The sequence below is a fragment of the Cnephaeus nilssonii genome (assembly GCF_951640355.1).
Source record: "Cnephaeus nilssonii genome assembly, chromosome: 5".
Lineage (NCBI taxonomy): Eukaryota > Metazoa > Chordata > Mammalia > Chiroptera > Vespertilionidae > Cnephaeus > Cnephaeus nilssonii.
The window spans coordinates 79038410-79049698 of NC_137076.1; the positions used below are offsets into that span (position 1 = coordinate 79038410).

General features: G+C 53.0%; 2 protein-coding genes across 5 annotated transcripts in view; both read left to right on the plus strand.

Annotated features, from left to right (window-relative positions):
* Positions 1-2408, plus strand: part of KDM3B (lysine demethylase 3B) — a 62763-nt gene extending 60355 nt beyond the window's left edge. The window contains exon 24 of the mRNA XM_079770837.1: positions 1082-2408. Coding sequence (XP_079626963.1) covers positions 1082-1162 — 81 coding nt within the window. The 3' untranslated portion in view covers positions 1163-2408. The remainder of the gene's footprint in view (positions 1-1081) is intronic.
* Positions 2409-4518: 2110 nt separating this feature from the next.
* REEP2 (receptor accessory protein 2) lies at positions 4519-11043 on the plus strand. Of its 4 annotated transcripts, none has more exons than XM_079773143.1 (8): positions 4519-4704; positions 6416-6494; positions 6764-6840; positions 8667-8787; positions 9005-9118; positions 9471-9618; positions 9710-9840; positions 9924-11043. In XM_079773143.1, exons 1-8 carry the CDS (start codon positions 4673-4675, stop codon positions 9990-9992), a joined length of 771 nt encoding a protein of 256 aa, XP_079629269.1. In that variant the 5' UTR covers positions 4519-4672; the 3' UTR covers positions 9993-11043. The 4 variants fall into 4 exon arrangements, with proteins under 4 accessions (XP_079629269.1, XP_079629271.1, XP_079629270.1 ...); XM_079773145.1 differs by having other exon boundaries at positions 9477-9618; XM_079773144.1 differs by having other exon boundaries at positions 6416-6488.
* Positions 11044-11289: the final 246 nt, after the last annotated feature.

The following is an 11289-nucleotide window of genomic DNA, read 5'->3' on the forward strand; positions in this document are numbered from 1 at the left end:
TCAGTCACCTTCAACCTGTTCCTTTTTCAAAATTATAAACCATTTCAACCATCAAATTCTTATACAGAGTATAATCGTATTGATAAGTAGATAACATTGACATTATAGACATAGTGCAAATATTCAGGCATACATATTTCAGACGCCACCTCCATTAGGTTTCAACTTCTACCAGGTTACCTCCAGCACGTCCCATCCTCTGCTTTATATTTTCTGTGGCATTTTTTACCACCTAACATTGTATTTTATCTGTTGGTTTCTATCCCTACTAGAATGTAAGCTATTTAAACTATGAAGGCAAGGATTTTACCATTTTATTCTCTGCTTTTCCCTAGCACAATATTGGTTGTATAGTAGGTACTCAGTAAATATTTGTTGAATTAATACAAAAAATTTAGTAGAGAGTAGCACAAGGGGGCTTGTGTGCCCATCACACAGCTTAAGAAATAAAACACATATATGCATACATATATACAACATAAACATTGTTGAAGTCTCCATTCCATCTCCCTGCTTTCCTTCCTCAGAATACTCACCATCTTAGTTTAAAACTATCTTTAGGTTATTCACTTTATTTCGGTAACTTTTACTCTATCTTCTTACCTCATTTTAGACAAATTAGAAAATACATATAAGGAAAAAATACCCAATAATCCTACCTGCCCACTTTGTTTGAGTGCATTCTTATTCACTACAGGACCTTAGGCGAGGTTCTTAACCGTGGAACCTTGATTTCTTCAGTTTCTCGTCTGTAAAATGAGAGATAATAATAAAATGTACCTCATGGGATTATGGTAAGAATTAAATGAAAGTCCACATAAAGAACTTAGTCGTGCCCTAGCAAGCATATAGATGGTGGTGATTAAATAGGCTTTCAAATGATTTCATTATTCCTTTTTGTATATAGACCTTATGTCCTATGTGACTTGTAAGTCTGCTTTAGGATGGGTATGGGAAGCACACAGTCCTGGTTGAGGGCCTTCCTCACATCAGTGGGCATATAGGCAGCCTAGAACACACGTTTTCATTTGCAGAAGACAACATGGGTGGCCATGCTCTGACTGCTGTTTGCTCTCTCCAGGTGAAGAACATCATCTATCATGCAGTGAAAGATGCTGTTGGCACCCTCAAAGCTCATGAATCCAAACTGGCAAGGTCTTAGGCGTGGAGAAATTGCAAACTCCCCTGTGAAGCAGGTCTTTCACTCACACACAAACAGGGAACGGCAGGGTTCTCTGCTGGAGCAGAGGTGCTTCACTTGGAGCCAGTGTGGTCAGTATTACAAACTCGCCAGCCACTCTTTTCTACGCTGCCTCAGCACTGAAGGTTGTGACACAGGAAAGCCGCACAGTTCACACACAGTTTCAGACTCCAAGCCGAGGGTGCCACATTCCCATCCTGTGGTCTTTGGGACTCTGAATTGCCTGAACATCGTGGGCTTTCCTGAAGTCTTATGATCTGGGATTTGTGGAAACCAGGAATGTGGGCACACCTTTCTTTCTTTTTTTTTTTCTCTCGTGCCTAGTTAATTGGGAATGTTTGGAGGTATGGGGAATCACATAACTGGTACAAGTAGGGGCTAATTGCTTAAACATGCCTGGTGGAAGCCTAACAGTGTCTCTGCACGTGACCTCTGACACAGCCTATCCCAGGAGACAGGGTGAAGCCATTCCCCACAATCTCTCCCGTGAACACTGGAGTCTTGCAGGACCCAGGGAGGACCCACTGCTTTTCCCAGGAGGCTCCAGGATTAGGAACGTGTGTATTTAGTGAAAAATAGGTTTGTAGTGAAATAGTTACTATTTCATGAAAGTAGATATTTTTAGAATTTTTGAAATACCACAGTTGTTTTCCTGGATTATGAGGAAAGGCACATTACATTTAGTCTTCCTTTCGATAAAACACTTTGAAGAAATATGATTTTTAGAAATCAACTGCCCATTATAGCACAAAATCAGCCAAAGCAGAATTTAAAAGAATTGGCGTTTTGGGATTTTTTTTGTTTCTCCCCCTCCCGTCTCAGTCCTGTCTTGAGGGAACAGCCATCTGAGAAAGAGCGTTGTCCTGTCTGAGCTGTGGTGTGCTCCACACACACACACACTGGTGACTCCAGGAACCACTTCCATCTGTTACCAGCGTTCCCTTGGGACGGACTCCTCGTAACAGTTCCAGATTCGAGGGAAAGTGATTTTCCTACATGAGGCTTTTTGTTTTTTGGGGTTTTTTTTTCCAGAAATATTTTCAGCAAAACTTTCCAACTCAGTGGAGTTTTATTAAAAATTTATTTGAAAATAATGGAATTCATTGGCCCATGGGTACATTGGAAAATGTATTTCTTTCTGGCTGTACTGTAGTGCCCTGAAGGCTTGTTTATATGTTCACAATTTTGTTGTTGTTTTTTTTTTTTTTTTAAATAAAAGTCATTTACTGTAGAATACCTTTAATTTCACTTTCTGTATTTTAATTTTGTTGAAGGGCTGATTGGGATTTCCATGTTCTTATTAAAAATCTAACAAATCTGTTTGGAGTGGACTAAATTCTTCTTGTGCCAGCCATTCTAAAAACAAGACCAGTCTGGCTGTTGTAGCTCAGTGGTTGAGCATCAGCCTATGAACCAGGAGGTCACGGTTCCATTCCCAGTCAGGGCACATGCCTGGGTTTTCGGGCTCAATCCCCAGTAGGGGGCATGCAGGTGGCAGCTGATCAGCGATCCTTTTATCATTGATGTTTCTATCTCTCCCTCTCCCTTTCTCTCTGAAATCAATAAAAATATAAAAAAGCAAGGCCAGGTGGAGGGTGGGATTGGAAGTGGAGGATGATTTGTTTTCAGATCTTCATTACATTGCTGCATCTAACTATTATCCTTTGCTTCTGAATTTGTTCCAGATTGGGAGAGGGAAGTGCCAGGTCATTGTGGTTTGAGGGCTTGAGGGTGAAGGGAAGGGAGCCACCTCAGTTAGAGGACAGGAGGAGGGGTAATTTATACTCATAAGTGAATGGAGTGGAGAAGGTGGGGCCCTACCTTCCTGGGGAAGTTTGCCTGGGAGGGTGGGGGGAGGCTCATGGGGACCACCTGACAAGGTTCTGGGCAATCGGGGGTGGGGGGGGTGCGGTCTTCAAAGCAGTTAGCCGGGCTGCCCACATAGGAAACGGCTCTAGATCCATCTCAGAGTTGGCGGGAGAAGACCCCAGAAGGGATTTGTTTTTATCAAACAGCAATGAAAGTGGCTTGAGGAGTTAGGACAGACTAGACTCTAATTAGAAAAGGCCTTTTTAAGAGGAAGTTGTAAAGAATAGCAAGAGGGGTCATTAGAGGCCACTTCTCAAGCCTGTTGGAAACGACTTCCAACGTGTTTAAGCCTGGAAATACAATTATCAGGGTGGAAATAGATCGCTGTGTGGTTCAAAGATAACGAGTTTGAATAGGACCATAACAGATACAGAGCTCTGAGCATATCCTTTGAGCCTGGACAGGCACGGGTTGATGCTGTGATCACCAGGATTACACCTCCACATCAAGGGTAGATGAATGCAGAAGCTTTGAAATGGGACAGGAAAGGAAAGCATGGGGAGAAGGGGAGTTGTGGAGGTTGGCGCTTTGTTGCTTTGGTGAAAATCAGGAGGCGGGCTGGGGCTAGCCTACATTCTGGATATAAATGGCTTCAGAATTAGGGCATACACAGCTGCCAGTGCTTGCTGATGGAAGTGAAACTGGGTGGAGCTCCCTGATCCACCTCCTACCTAGACCCCAGGCCTTCCAAGAAGGTCTGACTCCCCTCCCCCAGAGTATTCACCTTGAGAGCACAGGGCTCCCTTGCAAAGCTTAGGAACTGACAATGCTAAAAAAGCAGGTCAGATTGGGGGTTTTTCTTCAAACTGGGGTGATTGGTGGGATGGACAGGCGCAGCTATCTATACCTTAGACTTCAAGAGTTCTTGGGTAGATGTCTTTGCAGGGCCTGGGCCTGTGACGGAGGAGGAGGAGGAGGGGGAGGATTTGCGAGTCATCATTGGCAGAAGTAGCCTATTTAAAGTACACTGCCTGGGTTCATATCTTAAACGCATGACTTAGTGGTTTTGTGACACTTGGCAAATTACTGAACCTCCATAAGCTTCCCATTTCTTTATCTTGGAAGTGAGGATAATTATAACCTCTGCCTTAGAGGGTGGTCGTGAGGATTCACTGAAATAATGCATGGGAAGCTCCTAGCACAGGGCCTGGCACACAATAAGCACTCAGAAGTCATGGCTGTTATTCCTCGTGGGATGTTGAAGCCTTTCGGCACGATGTGGGCAGGGCAGGGGGCGGGCTGGGATATCAGGATGGACCCGCGAAGGCCTCCGAGGACTTCAACCAGGGCTTGGAACCCAAGCAGGCGATAGCAGAGGGGAAAGCCAGGCTCTGAGGTCAAAGGCGCATGCCCGGGACAGCAGGTGCGGGGGGCGCGCGGCCTCCCCTTTAAGAACCGCCACCGCCCACGGCCCGCCGCTGCGGCAGGGACCTCCCCTTTAACGCAGGGGCTGGTTGCTCCGCGGCCGCCGCGGCTGCTGCTGGTGCTGCTCCTGCTGCTGCTGCTCCTGCGGCTCCTGCGGCTCCTGCGGCTCCTGCTGTCACAGTTCGACCTCGGCAGCTGCATCCTCGGCCCTGGCGGGGTCCGCGCCCCGCGCCCGCCATGGTGTCCTGGATCATCTCTCGCCTGGTGGTGTGAGTCCGCGGCGGCGGGCGGAGGGGCTGGGGCCGGGGCCGGGGCTGGGTGGGGGCTGCGGGGTATTGAAGCCGGGATGGACCGCTCGGGGCTTCACACAGCACAGTCACCTACAGACACGTCGTCCCTATTTGTGGTCCCCAGAGACATCGAGGGTGGGACCCAGGACTGGGGGGGATACTGAGGAGCCTGGCAGGCCTGGCTTCTACCCCTTTTATCTTGAATTTCCCTGCTCCCTCGCCCTCCCTCATCCTAGGGCTGAGCAGCATGGATTGATTTATGGGGGAGGCGGGCATGTCCCTTCCCCCACCTAACAGAGACGTCTGGAGGAGCTGCTCCGATCTGGGCCCTCATCTCCCTGGGGGGAGCTAATGGAAGAGTGGGGAGCAAGGCAGGGCCTCGTTATTCCATACTTTAGGGCCATGGCAGCAACCTTGGCCTCCCCAAAGGGCTGGGTCCCTCCTCCCTCTTCCACTGACTGTCAGGGGTGGGGGATGAGGGCACATTCTCTGAAGGCCCTCCAGGGGTCCCATCTGGGTGTGGGGACGCAGAGACGTTTGGGGGACAAAGTGTGGAAGGTAACCCAGGGAGGATGTGTGTGCTCAGCCTGGGACTGTGAAAGCCATGGAACGGGGCGTTAGGTGGCCTTCCTTCCACATTCCCGGCTCCAGGAGGAACCCGGCTCCCACAAGCCCAGGTTTTGTCCTGGAGGATTCCACCCCCACCCCATCTCTCCAGGCCAGGTTGGAAGTCCCCTGCCTCTCATAGGCGGGTCCATGTGGGAGCAGGCAGTACCCCTACATTGTCAAAGGGCTGGGCCTGCAGGGGCTCCTCATGAGCCTCAGCCAGCCCCTGCCCCACCTCAGGACCCTGGCCCTCAGCTTCCACGGCACTGACACCCCTGAGTCCCCTCCCTGCTGCCTTCTTCCCATTCAGTGCTGTCATGTGTTTGTGTCCTGGCTTCCTCCAGACCGGAATCCCCTTCCTTCCTCTCTCTTTCCCATCCCACCCAGAGGGAATCCAGGGCCTCATTTCATGTGGCCTTCAGAGGGGCTGCTGTTCTCTTGTCTGGATGAGCTCCCTGAGGGGCTTAGCCCTCTGACCCCCTCACCTGAGGCCTGTGTGTGGTCTCTAGTGGGATCACCACCAGGTCCACTGCAGCCAGGGCCCGGGTCCTCCCCTGAGACTGGTCCCAAGAGGGTTTACCTGGGGGAATAAACCTCTTTGCCCCTCACAGGGCTTCTGCCCCTATGCCCTCTGCTCCCCAAGGCCACGTAGAGTGCCAGGTAGAGAGCCCTGTTAGAGTATCAGGTACCATTGCCGACCTAGCCATACCCAGCATGGCTATGAGACAGGGCAGATGGGTATGAATGAACATGGTGTTTGGAGAAGGAAGACACCCTGGTGGCAGTAACTAGACACCCACTCCCATATAGGTTTGTCCATAACCAAAGGATCATGGCTGAAGAGACCACATCGGACCCTCTGGCTTCTGGGTCTTTCCATATCTCAGGGGCTGGAGAGAAACTGAACAATAGAGCGGGGAGGGGACAGCACCTTCGCTGGCTAGGACTTCCATGCTTGTGTATGACCTGAGTCTTGAGTTCATCAGTCCAGTTCCCATTACCTACCCAGGGGCTGGTGCAGAGCTGGGAGGGAGCGGCCGCTGCTCTTGGCCGAGGGGCCCAGTAACCATGCCTGCCTCCCTAGGCTCATCTTTGGCACACTGTACCCAGCCTATTCTTCCTACAAGGCCGTGAAGACAAAAAACGTGAAGGAATATGTGAGTGTATGACCCTTCAGCTCCCACCCAACCCACATGGCAGAGATAGGGGAGGACAGTGGGTCATACTATAAATGGGGAGACTGTACCAATGCTATTGGCACTAAGGAGACCCTGGTTCAAAGGAGATTCCTGTGTGTTCCTTTCCCCCTGCCCAGGTGTGACCCTCAGGCAAAACTGGGGTCCTGAGTGTTCCCTTCCCCACAGAACGCCCAGTGCAGTCGGCAGGCAGAGGCCCCTCGGGCCCCAGCCGACGCTGCCCTCTGTGCCCTCAGGTGAAATGGATGATGTACTGGATCGTCTTTGCCTTCTTCACCACGGCTGAGACACTCACGGATATCGTGCTCTCCTGGTGAGGCCCAGCAACCCCTCCCTGCATCTTGGGGCCCAGGGCATCTGGCTTTCTCTACCCAGCCAGCCATGAGGCCACAGTTCTGTGGGGTTCTGGATGCCCCCCCGCCCCAACCCCATCCAGGCCTGTCTTGATCAGCAGAATAAGGACAAGCATACCCTTCACATTTCTTTTTGGTGGCAGCCAGAGCACCACAACGGAATTCAGGAAAGCTGTTACTGCCAGGCTTCCTGTGACGTCTGGCAGGTCACAGCTCTCTAGCCTCAGTTACTCCATTTATAAATGTTTCAGTCCTATACACATTGGATGATTGTACTTCGAAGACATTTTTCAGGCACTACTAGACTATGTATAAACACGATGAGGACAGGGAGGGCATGTCTTAATCATCTCTATATTCACAGCAGGAGCTCAAAAATGTTTATTAAATGGGCAAATGCGTTTGGAAGAGAAGACTAACAGCACACACAGTACACTGGAAGTCAAGAGAAGAGAGTTTTAGGGAGAGGTAGAAGACAAAAGATGGTTGCATTTATCAATTACAGTTATCCCTCACTTAACGTCATTGACAGGTTCTGCAACTTTTTAAAATATATATTTTTATTGATTTCAGAGAGGAAGGGAGAGGGATAGAGAGATAGAAACATCAATGATGAGAGAGAATCATTGATTGGCTGCCTCCTGCATGCCCCCTACTGGGGATGGAGCCCACAACCCCGGGCATGTGCCCTTGACTGGAATCGAACCCAGGACCCTTCAGTCCACAGGCCGATGCTCTATCCACTGAGCCAAACTGGCTAGGGCAGGTTCTGCAACTTTAAGCGAAGCGACATAATGAAACCAATTTTACCACAGGCTAATTGATATATTAATAAGAATTAAGTTCCTACAGTGGCTCATCAACATTATAACAAAATGGCATTGAATGAGGAGTTACTTCAAGACCTGCTGTACAAGGGCCTGTGGCCTTTGAGAAAAATAATTTTAGCACAGGGAGGAAAGTGGGCTGAAAATTGAGGGCAGTGAGTATAGATGCCTCTTGACTAGCACAGGCAAAGGAGAGAGCTTTGATGGATGCTTTGTGAGGACGTAGGAGACATGCCTGAAGGAGTTTGTGATCTGAGAGAGGGAACCGTGGGGAAGGAGAATAGTCCTTAAAAGCAAGGGGCATGTCTTGGCGGCAAGGGATAGTGCCCAGAGCACAGCTGGAGAAGCCCCTGTCATTTTTAAAAAATATATATTTTTATTGATTTCAGAGAGGAAGGAAGAGGAAGAGAGAGATAGAAACATCAATGATGAGAGAGAATCATTAATAGGCTGCCTCCTGCACGTCCCCCACTGGGGATCAAGCCCATAACCCGGGCATGTGCCCCTGACCAGAATCGAACCCAGGACCCCCCAGCTCACAGGCCAACGCTCTATCCACTGAGCCAAACCGGTAGGGCGAAGCCCCTGTCTTCATGGGGGGAAAGGGCAGAGAAGAAGCGGGTGAGGACACAGTAGACCTAGAAGGTTGGGGAGCACCCTGGGTGTTGACCCCAGAACAGAGGAGTAGGGGTTCTTCTTTCAGGGTGAGAGGGCTGGGGACTCCCAAGAGAGACAAGGGCAAGGGAGCCACTGCCAAGGGGACCTCCTACTGGGCTCACGTCTCACCTTCCCATTGGGGTCTTGGCTGAGCCTCCCAGGCCCCTTGAGATGTGAAATGACCAGTCTCCTGAGCCACATGGGGACCCCAATGCACTTGGTGGGAGGCTCGCCAGAGTCATACAGGGCATCAGAGCACCTCCCGACGCCCTGCCCCGGGTTTGCCTCTGTCCCCACAACAGGTTCCCCTTCTACTTTGAGCTCAAGATCGCCTTTGTGATATGGCTGCTGTCCCCTTATACCAAGGGCTCCAGCGTGCTCTACCGCAAGTTCGTGCACCCGACACTGTCCAACAAGGAGAAGGTTTGCTCCCACTCTGCTTCCCAGCCCGCCCCGGGCCAAGGCAGCCCAGCGCCTGCAGCCGCGGACACTCCTGGCCCTCCCAGAGCCTGACGTGACCTGGCAGGGCCCTGGCCTTCCGCAGCAGGCAGTGCCTTGCCCAGGTGTGAACGAGAGCAGGGCAGGGCCTGGCCAAGGGGGCCAGCCCTCACCTCTTCCTTGCTTCCCTCTGACCCCTCAGGAGATCGACGAGTACATCACCCAGGCCCGAGACAAGAGCTATGAGACCATGATGAGGGTGGGCAAGAGGGGCCTGAACTTGGCCGCCAATGCTGCGGTCACAGCTGCTGCCAAGGTGAGACGGGGGCAGACCCCAGCTCCTGGGGCCCCACCTGTTCATCTCGTCCCCCTGATTGGGTCCTGCTTCCACCCTGTCCTCCGGGCGGTGAGGGTTTGGGGCTTGTGCAGCCGGGGTTCCAATCCTCGCTCTACCACACGCCAGCTGAGTGACTTCCACTCCCCGAGCCACCGTTCCCTCCTCTGTCCAAAGGAAAAGGGTGGCCCCAGCCTGTCAGTGCCACCTTAGGGCTGGATGAGGACCGTGTGGGGAAGGCACTGAGCCCAGTGGCTTCCCAGTGCCCCTTGGTGACCACTCTCTCCACCCCGCCCCTTCCTCCGGCTCTTCCGGTGCGTGGTGGTGACCCTAGGGCCAGGGGGTGCTGTCAGAGAAGCTCCGAAGCTTCAGCATGCAGGACCTGACCCTGATCCGGGACGAGGACTCACTGCCCCTGCACGGGCCTGACAGCCACCTCCGACCCGGCCCCGGCAGCCTCCTGGACACCATTGAGGACCTAGGTACAGGCTGGACAGCCAGGCGCGAGGGCAAGGAGGTGACCAGGTGGGAGAGACACCCGGACCCCTGTTCTCCTTTTCTTCCCACAACCAGGAGATGACCCTGCCCTGAGTTTGAGGCCTAGCACGAACCAGGCAGATTCCCGGACAGAAACCTCTGAGGAGGATGTGGGAGACAAGGCCCCTAAGAGGCTCAAACCCATCAAAAAAGTGCCCAAAACTGAGGTGAGAGCCAAGAAGTTGGGGAGACGGGGAGGGGCTGTATCTCCAGGCTGAGCGTCCCCTGACTTCCTCCCTCCTTCCCACAGCCACTGGCTTCCAAGGCGGTGAAGACCCGGCCCAAGAAGAAGACCTCTGGCGGGGGTGACTCGGCTTGAGGTCCCGACCCCTCAGGCCACAGAGCCCTGCTCCACACTGTGCCCGTAGCCCATGTGTCTCAGGCCCAGGGCCCCTCAGATGGCTGTTTCTGGTGCCTGCCCAGAGGCCACTTTTTTGGAAGGGCTTGGAAAAGAGGAGGGAGGTCCTGTTGGGGGGGTGGGGTTTGAAGGTAGAGGCTGGGCCTGGAGCTGAGGACTGAGCCACCCAAGGAGGTGGGGGCTCCTCAGAACCTGAACTGCCGTTGTCCCCACCCCAGCTCTCTGTGCCCACCCAGTGCCTTGCTCAAAGCCGTGGCCATCAGCTTCTCTGAGGTCCGACAGTGCGCCTACTGCTCTCCCTGGGTCGGGGACAGTCATCGCCCAGATGGACCAGAGCCGGGCCTGAAGGCACCTGGGGAGGGAGGGAGTGGGGAAGCCTCGGGGAACCTGGGCAGGGGCTCCAGGCCATAGCCCTGAAGGGAGGACAGGGCCCTAGTGTGTGCTTAAGCGACCAGGACGGCCAGGCGGGAGCTGGAGCGGGGGCATTGGATGAACTGTGTGCCACACGTCCCCACACCAGGGGTGTGCGTATGAGCGTGTGTGTGTGTTTCTGGGTCTAGGGCGGTGGGTGTTTGGGGTAAAGGACTTTCCCTCCAGCAGTGACCTCCCCCCACCCTCAGCCCTCCTTCCTAGTCTCTGAGCCTCAGAGGACGACAGCCCGTGAGGTAATGGAGCTGCAAGGAGCGGCTCGCCTCCTCCTCTGCCCTCAGTTCTCTTTTGCCTCTTCCCTTTCCTGCCGCTGGGCTGGGCTCCTCTACGCTCCAGGGCCCACCGTAGAGGCCCCGGGGGAGCCAGCTCCTTTTCTCCACACCCAGAGGCCCATCCTCCTTTCTCCCAGGGTCCTCTTCCTGTGCCCAGCAGACTAGGCCCCGTGTGAGCAGACCCTGTCAGAGCCCAGCCTGTGCCTCACACCCTGCCCCAGCTTCTGCCGCAGTTTCAGCCAGAGCCAGGAGGAATGTGTGAAGAAGAAACATTCCGGAGCCAAGGGTCTCCCAGTTCAGTGGAGAGTGGATGCTCATTGGCCCTCTGGCACTGGACGAGCCAATAAACCAGACTCTGGCACCTCATTCATGTCAGCCTCTGTGCTTGTTCTCGCCCCACCCAGTCCAGGGGGGAAGGACCTGAAGTGAGACTCGGGACCCGGCTGTGGGAGGGAGTGGGAAAGAGACCAGAGTGTGAGCATCAGGAGTTCTGGGAAATAGTTGTGGGTTCAAGATAGAGTCAAGGGACCAAGAGGGGTCAGCACTTAAGAAGAGTT

Bases quoted from the DNA above. Each gene is read 5' to 3' on its own strand.
- REEP2 (XM_079773143.1), top strand. From the start codon at position 4,673: ATGGTGTCCTGGATCATCTCTCGCCTGGTGGT. The intron at 4,705-6,415 runs GTGAGTCCGCGG...CTGCCTCCCTAG, and splicing joins ATCATCTCTCGCCTGGTGGT to GCTCATCTTTGGCACACTGT. The intron at 8,788-9,004 runs GTTTGCTCCCAC...CTGACCCCTCAG, and splicing joins CACTGTCCAACAAGGAGAAG to GAGATCGACGAGTACATCAC.